General features: G+C 47.3%; 1 protein-coding gene across 1 annotated transcript in view; it reads left to right on the forward strand.

The window, feature by feature from the left end:
- ACADVL (acyl-CoA dehydrogenase very long chain) overlaps nt 1-14,321 on the forward strand; it is a 35,444-nt gene that overhangs the window by 2,124 nt on the left and 18,999 nt on the right. Inside the window, exons 3-8 of the mRNA XM_083410331.1 lie at nt 3,802-3,876; nt 8,147-8,219; nt 10,334-10,398; nt 10,859-10,993; nt 12,105-12,249; nt 13,526-13,655. Coding sequence (XP_083266457.1) covers nt 3,802-3,876; nt 8,147-8,219; nt 10,334-10,398; nt 10,859-10,993; nt 12,105-12,249; nt 13,526-13,655 — 623 coding nt within the window. The remainder of the gene's footprint in view (nt 1-3,801; nt 3,877-8,146; nt 8,220-10,333; nt 10,399-10,858; nt 10,994-12,104; nt 12,250-13,525; nt 13,656-14,321) is intronic.

The raw sequence follows: 14,321 nt of genomic DNA on the forward strand, positions 1-14,321 counted from the left end.
TTTTAAAAAAACAACACAAGTGCAAACATTCCATATACCTGGGTAGGCTCGCCTAAACAAAAAATGGTTTTTTGTTAATTGCTTTTATTAGAAGGTTTTCTTGGGTAGCAAAAGTACATAAAGCATCTGTTCTCAGTTCATAGAGTCCTTCATACATTGAATGTGAAACAGTACTTGGGGGAAAATAGAAGTGGGGAGAAAAAGGGGGGCAGAGAAAGTAAACTTTCATCTATCTTTCTATCTGTCATCTGTCCTTCTGCCTGCCTGTTTGTAATTTGCCCTGAAAAGAGCACAAAAAAGTTCCCTGCCTGGCGTCAATAGGCAGGGAGTTCCACAGTTTGGCTGCTGCTATGCTTAAAAGGCTTAAAATAACAATTTATTATTTATACCCCGCCCATCTGGCTGGGTTTCCCCAGCCACTCTGGGCGGCTTCCAGCAAAATATTAAAATACAGTAATGCATCAAACATTAAAAGCTTCCCTAAACACGGCTGCCTTCAGATGTCTTCTAAAAGTCAGATACAGTGGTACCTTGGGTTACATACGCTTCAGGCAACAGACTCTGCTAACCCAGAAATAGTGCTTCAGGTTAAGAACTTTGCTTCAGGATGAGAACAGAAATCGTGCTCCGGCAGCAGCAGGAGGCCCCATTAGCCAAAGTGGTGCTTCAGGTTAAGAACAGTTTCAGGTTAAGTACGGACCTCCGGAACGAATTAAGTACTTAACCCGAGGTACCACTGTAGTTGTTTATTTCCTTGACATCTGACAGGAGGGAGTTCCACAGGGCGGGCGCCACCACCAAGAAGGCCCTCTGCCTGGTTCCCTGTAACCTCACTTCTCGCCAGAAGGCCCTTGGAGCTGGAGCTCAGTGTCCTGGCAGAATGATGGGGGTGGAGACGCTCCTTCAGATATACTGGGCCTTTGAGGCCATTTAGGGCTTTCAAGGTCAGCACCAACACTTTGAATTGTGCTCGGAAACGTACTGGGAGCCAATGAAGGTCTTTCCAGACTGGTGTTATACGGTATTCCAGTCCCCAGTCTGGCTGCTGCATTCTAGATTAGTTGTAGTTTCCAGGTCCCCTTCAAAGGTAGCCCCACGTGGAGCGCATTGCAGTAGTCCAAGCGGGAGATAACTAGAGCATGCGGAGCGGGGATTGTGTGTCACCTGCAGCCCTGCCGGTTCTGCAAATCGAGGTGTTATCCTGGATATCCTTCCCTGACTTCCACGAGGCATTTTCTAGGGGAAAGGTCATGTTATTTAATCTCCGATTTGGGAAGTATGTAGGGGAAAGGTGAGCTGTCACCAGCTGAGCCCCAGGCGCCCTGGTGATGTGGCTGCAAAAGGAGGATTGCTCATCCCAGCTGCGTTGGAATTCCTGGAACAAAGCGTCAAGTGTCCCGGCCATCCTGGGATCCTGCCAAGATTTTCCTCTGCAGTCCCCTTCCCACTGCAGGGCTGATTTCAGGTTCGGCTCCAGTCTGAACCAGTAAGAGGGACTGTGCTGGGTTCAGCCGGAGGACCAGCTCCCTGCTCCCAGCAGTGGGCAGGCTGACTCATAGTACAGTGGACGCTCAGGTTGCGAACGTGATCCGTGTGGGAAGCACGTTGGCAACCCGCAGTGCTGCGCATGCGCGGGTTGCGATTCAGCGCAAAGCGTGATTTAGCGCTTCTGCGCAAGCACCGAAACCCAAAAGTAACCCGTTCCGGTACTTCCAGGTTCGGCACAGTGCACAACCCGAAATCGCACAACCCGAAGCGTCTGTAACCCGAGATATGACTGTATTATAGAATTGGGAGGGGACCCCCAGCGGTCATCTAGCCCAACCCCCTGCAATGCTGCAATCTCAGCTAAAGCATCTGTCAGAGCTGGCTCCAGGTCCCAGCTCACAGAGGACCAACGCTGGCCGGTAGTAATGTACAAAAGTCTTTATTGAAGTACAGTTTCCATTTTCAATCCGCAGCGCCCCAGCTCTACGTCTAGGGTTAGATCGGCGAAGCTCCATCTGAGTCTCCGCCCCCTGTACACCAGTTTAAGATTCTAGCCTTACTCCACCTCTTCCGTCTCTCCTTTCTCCTCTGGGTCCTGCTACCCCCCGGGGTCCCTTCCTTCCTGGATTCTTCCGACGCAGACGTTGACCCCCCTGACTCCTCCCGCTCTTTTCGGCGGGCTTTGGGACCTGGCTCCCTATCCGGGCTGCCAACTGTGCCGCCCTCCTGTACATTTGAACTTGGCGCGCGCGCGCAGCCTTCAACCTTCCTCTCGACCGTTTCCTCGCTGCCCGATGGAGGCGTGGCCAATCCTGACTCATGTCCTCCCGCTGGCAGTGCGCCGCCTGATCCCGATGCCTGGGCCTCCTCCCCCCTACTGCACTCTGGTGTGGACGCTGGTCCTGATTTCCAACTGCTGCTCTCTGAGTCCCCTCTGGCCCCTTCTTCCTGGGGTGTCCCCCTCGGCACCCCCCTTGCCCTGACCATGGGAGCCCCTTTCTGTGAATCTTCCGATTCACTGGAAAGACTCAGAGACCTCGGACCGCTGTCATCGCTGACATTTCCTTCGGACTCCTCCCCCTCGCTCTCCATTTCCTCCCTTTCCTGTGCCTCTGCTCCTGAACCCCTGACAGCATCCATGGCAGATAGCCTTTGAATCTTTGCTGAAAAGCCTCCAAGGGAGGAGAGCCCACCTTCTCTCAAGGGGGTCCGTTCCACTGTCAAGCAGCTCTTGCTGTCAGAAAGTTCCTTCTGGTGTTGAGCCGGAACCTCCTTTCTTATAATTTCATTTCACTTTTCATTTGTATACCGCCTTTCTGTTTTACTAAATCCAAGGCGGTTTGCAATCCGAAGAAACAACAAAGAACGTACACCTTATCACAATCTAATCCAATGCAAAAATGTGATAATAAAACATAACTTTAGAATAAGCAACTTATATCAAATAAAGTAATATTCAACAAATAATAATAATAATGGTAATAATAATAAGGATAGTAATACAGTCATACCTCGTGTCTGGAACTTATTAATCCATTTTGCATTACTGTGGTACCTTGGTTCTCAAACTTAATCCGTTCCGGAAGTCCGTTCCAAAACCAAAGCATTCCAAAACCAAGGCGCGCTTTCCCATAGAAAGTAATGCAGAACAGATTAATCCGTTCCAGACTTTTAAAAACAATCCCCAAAACAGTAATTTAACATGAATTTTGCTATTCTAACAAGACCGTTGATCCATAAAATGAAAGCAATAAACAATGTACTGCAGTCACACGATCAATCAGGAGCTGATCTGGGCTCCACACAGTCACAAAAACAGAACAGAAAAGAGCTGCAAAAATAAAACTGCAAAGTAAATAGCAAAAACAGGCAGACCTCGGCGTAACACTCAAAACAGAAGCGTAACACATATATTTCCAGTAAGAAGTCCTTTTATCTTCACCTTATCAATTTCTCCTTGCTACTCGTACTTTCTTATCTACGCCTAATCTCTGGTTTTATTCCCTGATGTGTTAACGACTCCCTTCTATGTGTTTCCTAATTTCTCATATCTTAAAATTTCTGCGTCCGTTCTTGTTCTACAGAAGACCATTCTCTTAACTCTAGAACTCAGTCGATGCTCAATCAAGAGTAATAATTGGAAACATATTTCATCATCTAGTTTTTTAAAAATGTCCCATTCTGCTTTGATTTTCGGCCGAGGTCCTTCTGTTGACTGGTCAGCAGGTTGATAAGTCAACAAAGCTTTATACATATAATTTCTCTAGCTGGAAGGTCTCTAACAACAAATAACGCTCTTGTTGCTTTTTGCAGGCCGTGCTGGATAAATCGACTGCGAAGTCTGATGCAGTTTCCCAAGCGATACCGGAAAAGAAGCCTTTACTTGCAGTAGGTGCTTTTTCCCTATTTTGGGGTGGGGACGACGACAGGGAATTTATGGTGGGGAAGATATTCGGCAGATTGAATTGAATTGTCAGAAAAACAAAGATGGGCTTAGGTGGTGGTCTGCTTCTCTGAGCTGCCACCCCAATTTCGAGGGAAAATGCTGTCGTGAAAAATCGCAGTCTTTTATTGCTGTGCAAAACCCTGACCTTCCCACTGGCTTGAGCTTCCGGGATGTTATGGGGTATTCAAAAACATTCGTTCTCTGTGCTCGGAGGCTGGTGGGGGAGAGGGCTGCCTAGGCAGTTACTGGGACGTAACTGTTTGAAAGGCTGCCTTTTAAATGAAATTAAATGCCTCTTGAGAGTCCCCTGGACTGCAAGAAGATCCAACCTCTCCATTCTGAAGGAAATCAGCCCTGAGTGCTCACTGGAAGAACAGATCCTGAAGCTGAGGCTCCAAGACTTTGGCCCCCTCATGAGAAGAGAAGACTCCCTGGAAAAGACCCTTATGTTGGGAAAGATGGAGGGCGCAAGGAGAAGGGGAGGACAGAGGACAAGATGGTGGGACAGTGTTCTCAAAGCTACCAGCATGAGTTTGACCAAACTGCGGGAGGCAGTGGAAGACAGGAGGGCCGGGCGTGCTCTGGTCCAGGGGGTCACAAAGAGGCGGACATGACTCAACAACAACAACAAGAAGATAAGGATTGCCGTTCCGGATCAGGCCACAGGCCCACCTAGGCCGTCACCCTGTTCTCACCGGGGCCACCCTGGTGCACATTATCGGAAACCCCCGAACAGGATCCGAACACAAGACCCTCTCCCTTCCTGCGGTTTCCAGCGACTGGCGTCTAAAGTAACGTTGCCTCCGACAGCGGAGCCATTTCCCAAAAATATAGCTAAATGTAAATTAACAAATATAATTAAATGGGATGATAAGGGTGTGAACGCGAAAGCCCTGGCAGCTAATTATAGGGCAGGTATAATCCCAAAACGTACGCGTGTGGGTGTTTCTGCACTGGCGAAAGTTGGCTGGTATTAATATCTCCCCTGCCTTTATTCTCCTTTGCAGAGAGAGACGTGGTTTAAATTTATGTCGGTCTGCATGCGGCTGTCGGTTGTGAGCTTCCGCAGGAGCATCTGAACCGACGTGGGGTGTTTTTGTTGCGCAGAGTGAGGCCCTCTTATCCAGGCTGGCTGGCTGGTTCTCCAGGGTCTCTGATTATTCCTTCCAAGCCCTTCACGGAGGTGGCAGGATTGAACCCAAGACCTTATGCTGGCCACACAGGTGCCTTTCCCACCAGATTCCTAAGAATGTAAGGAAAACCTGCCGGATCAAGCCCATGGCCCAGCCAGCCCAGGATCCTGTGCTCACAGTGGCCAACCACGTGCAGGATCCGATCGCAAGAGCCCTCTCCCCTCCTCCTGTGGCTTCCAGCGACCAATATATATATATATACATAATTTTTATTAATAACATTCCAATTGGTAACAGATCAAATCAAATCTTGATACCCACAACGTAACTGGTTGTGTTTAACTATCTAAATTCTTTATACATCATATAAGCATAACTCTTTTCACATTATCTAATTGAGTAGAAGCAATTAAGGACCAACATTTAGAACAGGAAATACAAATAGATCAGTTCTTATATACGTAACGTCCAAATGGAAGCTTTTTGTGTTCCACGTATGTCTTAGCGCATACAAGTGTCAAACGTAACAACTTTAAGGAGCAGTACTTGCAGAAGAGGAACTTTTCTTTGTAATGTTCCACATTTTCCTTTTGCAAAGTACGGTTGTTGTATCCTGTATGCAGGTATCAGACAAAGGATATGAAAGATCTTAACATGTGCCTTTGCAAAATATAGTTGCTGTATGCCGGTGTCAGACAAAAGAACTTAAACGTGACAAGGATTCCCGGAATAATACTTTGTTTTGCCTTGCCGGGCTTCGTCAGCCGTGCATACTCTAAATAATCATAATACAAAAAGATAAAGCCAGTTATATATTCCAAATTAAACAATTTAATGGGACTTCCCATGTTCTGGCTGTCGGGAGAAAGTTTCTTTCACTTCTCTTGTTTTTTCCAGTTTCATAATTCCGCTCTTAAGCTTTGTCATATCATTGCAATCGCTGGTGTATGGCTTTCTATCATATCTAGCAAATTCGTATGTCTATTAACTTGCAAGAGGCCTTTTTATTCTGTCTTGTTATTCGTCGGTTGATTTTCAGCTCACCACCTCCTTCATTCCACAGTTCAAGAGCTCTGCACTCTTTCGTTTGAGTTAGGTGCAGCAGTCTTTCAGATCTTTTAACGAGCTGATAGTCCAAATACGAGTTTTCCGTAGAAAAGCAACGCTGTGGGGTATATTTCACAAGTCAATAATTGTGTAAATAATCCTCAAAAATCCTAGCTTGCTCCTCCCAAGCCCCCGGGCCTTAGGGCAAGCTCGCAAAGATCAACGATTCACCCTCATTTTCACATTAATCCATGTACAAAAACAGATGCAGCTTTTGGTGTGAAATATTAAAAACGAAGATCATGGCCACTGGGCCCATCACCTCCTGGCAAATAGAAGGGGAAGTAACGGAGGCAGTGAGAGATTTTACTTTCTTGGGCTCCATGATCACTGCAGATGGTGACAGCAGCCACGAAATTAAAAGACGCCTGCTTCTTGGGAGAAAAGCAATGACAAACCTAGACAGCATCTTGAAAAGCAGAGACATCACCTTGCCAACAAAGGTCCATATAGTTCAAGCTCTGGTTTTCCCAGTAGTGGTGTATGGAAGTGAGAGCTGGACCATCAAGAAGGCTGATCGCCGAAGAATGGATGCTTCTGAATTCTGGTGCTGGAGGAGACTCTTGAGAGTCCCGTGGACTGCAAGAAGATCCAACCTCTCCATTCTGAAGGAAATCAGCCCTGAGTGCTCACTGGAAGGACAGATCCTGAAGCTGAGGCTCCAAGACTTTGGCCACCTCATGAGAAGAGAAGACTCCCTGGAAAAGACCCTGATGTTGGGAAAGATGGAGGGCCCAAGGAGAAGGGGACAACGGAGGACGAGATGGTGGGACAGTGTTCTCGAAGCCACCAGCATGAGTTTGACCAAACTGCGGGAGGCAGTGGAAGACAGGAGGGCCTGGCGTGCTCTGGTCCAGGGGGCCACGAAGAGGCGGACACGACTAAACAACAACAATTGTATTCCATTGGTTGTCTTCAGCCCCCACTGGGTGGAGGCCGTTTCTCTTTTGCCCTGCCTCACAGCCTGTGCCATTTTCTTATCCTAGCGACCAATATTGAGAAGTACCATATTTTTCGCTCCATAAGACGCACTTTTTTCTTCCTAAAAGGTAAGGGGAAATGTCTGTGCGTCTTATGGTGTGTGGTCCCTGGAGTCGAATTGCCCAGGGGCAAAAGGCAGGTCATGTTTTTTTGTTTTTTTTTAAAGAGGGAAGTGGGTGTTGAAACAAAGCCGCTGATTGGTTCAGGGAGAGATAAGGGGCGCTAGAGATAAAGGAGGCTGCCTGGGAGGGGGGAGGTAAAGACAGCAAACTTGCAAGGAGAGGAGACAGGAAGATTAAAGCAACAAGGAGAGAAATTAGAAGAAAAGGAGGAGCAAAAAACTGCTCCAGCTAAGGAACAGACACTAAGGCAAACAAGAGGGAAGGGAGCGTTGAAAGGAAACAGCTGATCAGTAAGCGATCGGGAAGCGAGATAAGGGACGCTAGTGATAAAGGAGGCTGCCTGGGAGGGGGGAGGTAAAAGCCCATGGATCCTCAGGATTTTTGCATTGGATCACCCCAAATTCTTCATCAGATCATGTGTCTGTGGCCATAGCATGAACCACAAAAATCATACATCCACTGTTTCATTCAGAATATTTTTTTTCTTGTTTTCCTCCTCTAAAAACTTGGTGCGTCTTATGGAGCGAAAAATACGGTATTACTGCCTCCAGAGCCCTCCTGACTACTTGTCCTCCCTGAATTGGTCTAATCCACCTTTAAAGGCATCCATGTTGGGTGCCCTCCTTCCCTCCTGTGGCAGGGAGTTCCAGAGTTTCTATGGATTGTTTACCAAAGGGTTTCCTTTTTAATCTGTCCTGAATACCTCCAACATTCAGCGTCTAGTTCTGTGAGAGGGGGAGAAAACGTTTGTTGCTTTCTCTGGGATATGCATGATTTTATCGAATTCCGTCCTGCCGGCTCTCGCTCGCATTTCCTCTAAATTTAAGAAGCCCCAAGTGTTGCAACTGTTCCTCTTGTTCTCCATCCAGGAGTCGAAGTCATTTGCCGTTGGGATGTTCAAGGGCCAAGTCAACACAGAACAAGTCTTCCCTTATCCTTCAGGTAAACATCAGGGCTTGGAGAGGAGATGGGTCGGAGGACTTTAAGGTTTGATGTCTTACTGTGTTTTAGTTTGTTGGAAGCTGCCCAGAGTGGCTGGGTAACCCAGTCAGGTGGGCACCATGTAAATAATAATAATAATCTTTATTGTCATTGTCCCATACAGAACAACGAAATTGAAAAAAATCTACATAAAGGCATTCAAAAACCAACAAGCCTGCTATCCCAGCCTGGTTAGCCCCCTAAAAACTCTGATACCCCATTTTTAAATACAATATACAGTGGTACCTCGGGTTACAGACGCTTCAGGTTACAGACTCCGCTAACCCAGAAATAGTACCTCGGGTTAAGAACTTTGCTTCAGGATAAGAACAGAAATCGTGCTCCGGTGGTGCGGCGTCAGCAGGAGGCCCCATAGGCTAAAGTGGTGCTTCAGGTTAAGAACCGTTTCAGGTTAAGAACGGACCTCCGGAACGAATTAAGTACTTAACCCGAGGTACCACTGCATTGGGAAATGATCCATAATGAATTGAAAAAAATGTTTAAAAGTACTTTCCAAACAAACCCAGAGTCCTTTCTGTTGGGGATAATTCAGACTGAAATTCCCAGGTGTCAAAAAAGGTTATTTATGTACGCCACTACTGCGGCCTGTGTTTTGTTAGCCCCAAAATGGAAAACAAGCGAGGTCCCAACCAAAGAAGAATAGCAACTTAAGTTGACAGGATATGCCCTAACATATAGAATGAGAGAACAAGAAGATACGTTTAAAGAAGACTGGAAAACGTTTATTGACTCTATGGGAAATAATTGTGTACAGCTGAAAACGTCGGCAGCATTAAGATAAATTCAGCCGTGTAAACAAGTTTTGATGGGTGCAATAATGGAATACTGAATGGTGTCATTTTTGTGAAATATGCTGGGATTTGTGAGATGTAAAATGAACCATGGAAAGAGAAGAAGGGAAATCATTGGTATCTTAAGGATGTAAAATGAGTATTTTAAATTGTAAAACTGAAAACTAAATAAAATTCTATACAGAAGGAAAGGAAATGCAAATAATAATATTATAATAGCAATTCATACACCTGCCAGAAACCCAGCCCAAGACCCCCTTCATTTTGAGTCCTGGGTCTGCCTCATTTCCTGTACTTTCCTCCTGAGAACAAGGCACGTCAATCAGCAGCCCATGTTTGACCTAGTCCAGGCATCCCCACCCTTTGGCCCTCCAGATGTTTTGGACTACAATTCCCATCATCCCTGACCACTGGTCCTGTTAGCTAGGGATCATGGGAGTTGTAGGCTAAAACATCTGGAGGGCCAATTTTGGGGATGCCTGACCTAGTCCTAGAGACCATGGGTAGGCAAACTTAGGCCCAAATCCAGCCCAATTGCCTTCTCAATCCAGCCTGCAGATGGTCCAGGAATCAGCGTGTGTTTTTTACATGAGTAGAATGTGTGCTTTTATTTAAAATGCACCTCTGGGTTATTTGTGGGGCCTGCCTGGTGTTTTGACACGAGTAGAATGTGTGCTTTTATTTAAAATGCATCTCTGGGTTATTTGTGGGGCATAGGAATTCGTTCATTATTATTTTCCCCCCAAAATATAGTCTGGCCCCCCACAAGGTCTGAGGGACAGTGGACCAGCCCCCTGCTGAAAAAAATTGCTGACCGCTATCCTAGACAAACACATTTCTTAATCTTGCTTCTGTCTTCCGTAAAGGGCAAGGCAGAAGGAGGTCTGTGGGTTTGCGTTTTAAGTCTAGGAACGTTGGTTGACGATAGGAAAGGCCAACTCTAGGTGTGCAGGGCTAAGTTGCCCCCTTTTCCTTAATAATAATTTATTATTTATACCCCACCCATCTGGCCGGGTTTCCCCAGCCACTCTGGGCGGCTTCCAAACGAATATTAAAAACGATGCGGCTTGGCGTTGCAGTTAAGAGAATCCAGCCAGCCATCTCAGATGGGAAAAAGCTTGGAGAGTCTAAAAAGCAGAAGGAGACAAGGAAATCCAAATTGGTTCCACCGCAAGGTGTATGTTGGGGTTTGGAAAAGCAGTTTGCTAGGAGGGCTAGCAGGCTAGCAGGGGCTGATGTTTTCCTTCCCTTCTCTTATTACAGTACTAAATGAAGATCAAGCCCAGACACTGAGGGAGCTGGTGGGCCCGGTTTCTCGGTTCTTTGAGGTGAGGACTCCCAGAATGGCATCTGTCTTAATAATAATAATAATTTATTAGGGCAGGGCCAGAATTATGTGGGTGGGAATTGCGGAGAAATGGCAGGTTTTGGCTGAACCTTGGGGGACATATTCCCAACAGCGAGGGGAAACACAGAATGGGTTTAAATTACAGGTAGGCAACCTAAGGCCCGGGGGCCGGATCCGGCCCAATCGCCTTCTAAATCCAACCTGCAGACGGTCTGGGAATCAGTGTGTTTTTACATGAGTAGAATGTGTCCCTTTCTTTAAAATGCATCTCTGTGGTGCATAGGAATTGGTTCATTTCCTCCCCCCAAAATATAGCCCGCCCCCCCCACAAGGTTGGAGGGACGGTGGACCGGCCCCCTGCTGGAAAAGTTTGCTGACCCCTGGTTTAAATAGATGCTTTCCCCATCATCTGACTCTCCCTTCCTCCCTCTCTCCACCAGGAGGTGAACGACCCGGCCAAAAATGATGCGCTGGAGAAAGTGGAGGACAAGACCATGGAAGGCCTCAAGGAGCTGGGAGCTTTTGGCTTGCAAATCCCCATCGAGCTGGGGGGGCTGGGGCTCAGCAACACTCAGGTGAGGCTCGAGGGCTGGCGTCCCCCCCCCCATCCTTCCCCTAAATGCTACCAGACTCGGAGGGAAGCCTAGGAACATAGTTGTCAACCGTCCCGTATTTGCCGGGAAACTCCCTTATCCCAGCGCCATGTCCCGTTGCTGTCCCTTATTGATGATGTCCCTTATTGATGATGTCCCTTAAATTTCCCGGATTTCAAAGGAAGCAGCTCCTCTCCCTCCCTCCCTGCCGGCCAGGGAGGAAGGAGGCTCCAACTGGGTGGCTTGGCTGCCTGGCCTGCCCCTCTCTGGCCTCCTCTCACCAGCCTCGGACCCCGGGAAACCCCCCTCCCCGCTGGGACTGAGGAGCCTTGAGAGGAGAGCGAGGGCAACCATAGAGAAAGCAGTTCACAGAGAGGAGGCGGCGGAGGCGCAGACAGGTGTTCCAAGGGCTAACCATAGAGGGGGAAAGCGGAGGAAGGACCGCAAGAGCTTCTCCTATAGATTTGTAGTGGTAGACTAGCATAGATGGTCTGATCTGCGGGTTTACTTCGGGCGCTATTTCCCGCCCCCCCTGATGGAACCGAGAGCTGCAGATGGAGCAGGAGAGAAAAGATACAGAACTGCAGCAGCATCTTCGTAGCTTGGACTTCGTTTTGCACGAAAAGTGGTTGCTGCTTGTAGTTATTTAATTGCAGTGTTTCATCGGCTGGTGTCTTGAGCAGCAACCTCTGGAAACGAAGGGCTAAAACCCGGCACTGCTCTCCCAAATTATCTGGTCCCTTTTAACTTCGTATTTCAGCTGGTTGACAAAAATCCCTTATTTTGGCTGCTGGTCCCTTATTTTCAAATCTGTAAACTGACAGCTGTGCCTAGGAAGGAAACGACATGGAGGTTTGTGAGCTTAGAGGGATTTCCTGCTGCTCTGTGCAGCCATTGGTCAAGTTGCTGTGATGTCATGGAATGTTCTCAGACATTGTCCTTTCAGGGATGGGGGTGGCTTTCCTGCTTTGAGGAAGGCTGAGGTTTCTTGCCACTGAGAAAAATGTGCTCTGCCCATGCTCGGAGCCGCACGCGAGAGAGCTTTGAACGCTTCACGGCTGACACCCCTTCTTTTTCTCTCTTCCCGCCACAGTATGCACGAATGGTGGAGCTTGTGGGCATGCACGACCTGGGGGTGGGCATCACCTTGGGGGCCCACCAGTCGATCGGGTTTAAAGGCATCCTCCTCTATGGCACCAAGGAGCAGAAGGAAAAGTACCTCCCCAAACTGGCAACAGGTAAGGGGTCGTGGCCTTGTGGGGGGTGGGGAGTTGAGGGGCAGAGACATCATAACCAGGGACAGGCGATGGGGAGGCGAGGGGCAGAATAAGGGGCTGAGGGAGGAAGTTGAGGGAGGGAAGCGCACCCTGCAACACGGTCCCTCCTGCTGCGTGAATCTCCGCTTCAAGGGTTCCTCGCTTCACAAGTTCCCCCTTTTGCCACCCAACATTAAGGCCTGGTTAAATAATTTACCTGCCTAAATTCCCTTTCATCATGGTGTATGTGTGTTTTTTGTGTGTGCACAAGGTTGTGTTGTTATTATTTTTTGAAATAGTTATAATATATAAACTTATAACAAAATCCATTGATAATCCATATTGCGAGATCTCTCTGAATCTCATGACTGCCTCCAGGGCCCTAGTGTCAATATTTACATTTGCATAGCAGCCTGTTTTCCACATTTTTTTCTCCATGTAAATGGTCCGTAGTCTTTGTTACCTTGCAAGTGAGATTAAAATCCTGCTAGTGTTTTCATCTGCTTACAGTAGTTTCCTCAATAAATTATATACATTCCCCCCCCCTTCTTTTTTTAAAGTTCGTATCATCTTGGTTCCTTAGTTTTCCAGTTAATTTGGCCATTTCGGCATAGTCCGTCAACTTGGTTTGTCGTTCTTCCCTTGTCGGGATTTTTTCTTCTTTCCCATCCGGGTTGTGTTATTTGGATCACGAGGCTTGAGGCATGCTTATATCGCATAAAACTTGGAAGCCGCTTCAGACCTTGTAGGCAAAGGTGGCTGTGCATACAGTGGTGCCCCGCAAGACGAATGCCTCGCAAGACGGAAAACCCGCTAGACGAAAGGGTTTTCCGTTTTTCAATGCGCTTCGCAGGACAAATTTCTCTATGGGCTTGCTTTGCAAGACGAAAATGTCTTGCGATTCCTGGGGTTTTTTTCCGCTCCCCACCCCCTTTTTCTAAGGCACTAAGCTGCTAATAGCCTTTTAGCAGCTAATCCGCTAATCCCTTAAGCCTTTAATAGCCAATAATACTAAGCCGCTAATAGCCTTTTAGCAGCTAATCCGCTAATCCCTTAAGCCTTTAATAGCCGCTAATAGCCGCTAAACCACTAATAGCGCTAATCCGCTAATAGGGTTGCTTCGCAAGACGAAAAAACCGCTAGACGAAGAGACTCGCGGAACAGATTCTTTTCGTCTTGCGAGGCACTACTGTATTTTGGGTGCCTCTGTCTTCCTATGACGACCCTCTTTTTTAAAAAATAAAATAAAACCCTCTAGGTGAGACCATTGCTGCGTACTGCCTGACGGAACCCACTAGCGGCTCGGACGCAGCTTCCATCCGATCCACGGCTGAGCTCAGCCCCTGCGGCACTTACTACACTCTCAACGGGAGCAAGATTTGGATCAGGTGAGATGGGGGCCAGCCTGGGTGGGTGGGTAGGTGGAGGAGGAGGAGGAGGAGGAGGCACGGATCGGGGCAGGGTGGGGGGAGTGTTTGCCACCCACCTTGGAGCAGAGATTTCACAAAAAAGAGCCTTCAACCTGCCACACTTCTCGTTGGAAAACACCCCCTTCCTCAGTATATTTTGGATAAATTTTTATACTGCCGCTTTTGATCATATATTACTACTACTACTATTATTATTATTTATCGAATATATATACCGCCCTATACCCAGAGGTCTCAGGGAGGTTCACATAAAAAGATCTCAATGTGAAAAATAAAAATAAAAGCAATGACCCAATAATACAGCCCCCCAAAAGAGCCACATTTTAAAAGGATATGGGATGTTGATCAGGTCAACCAAAGGCCTGGTTAAAAAGGAACGTGTTTTTATATATCTATATCTGTATATCTATATCTGTATATCTATATCTATGTATCTATATATAGTGGTGCCCCGCAAGACGAATGCCTCGCAAGACGGAAAACCCGCAAGACGAAAGGGTTTTCCGTTTTCAGAGGTGCTTCGCAGGACGAATTTCTCTATGGGCTTGCTTTGCAAGACGAAAATGTCTTGCGATTCTTGAGTGTGTTTTTTTCGCTCCCCACCCCCTTTTTCTAAGGCGCTAA

This window comes from Podarcis tiliguerta (assembly GCF_965153285.1).
Source record: "Podarcis tiliguerta genome assembly, chromosome: 13".
Classification (NCBI taxonomy): domain Eukaryota; kingdom Metazoa; phylum Chordata; class Lepidosauria; order Squamata; family Lacertidae; genus Podarcis; species Podarcis tiliguerta.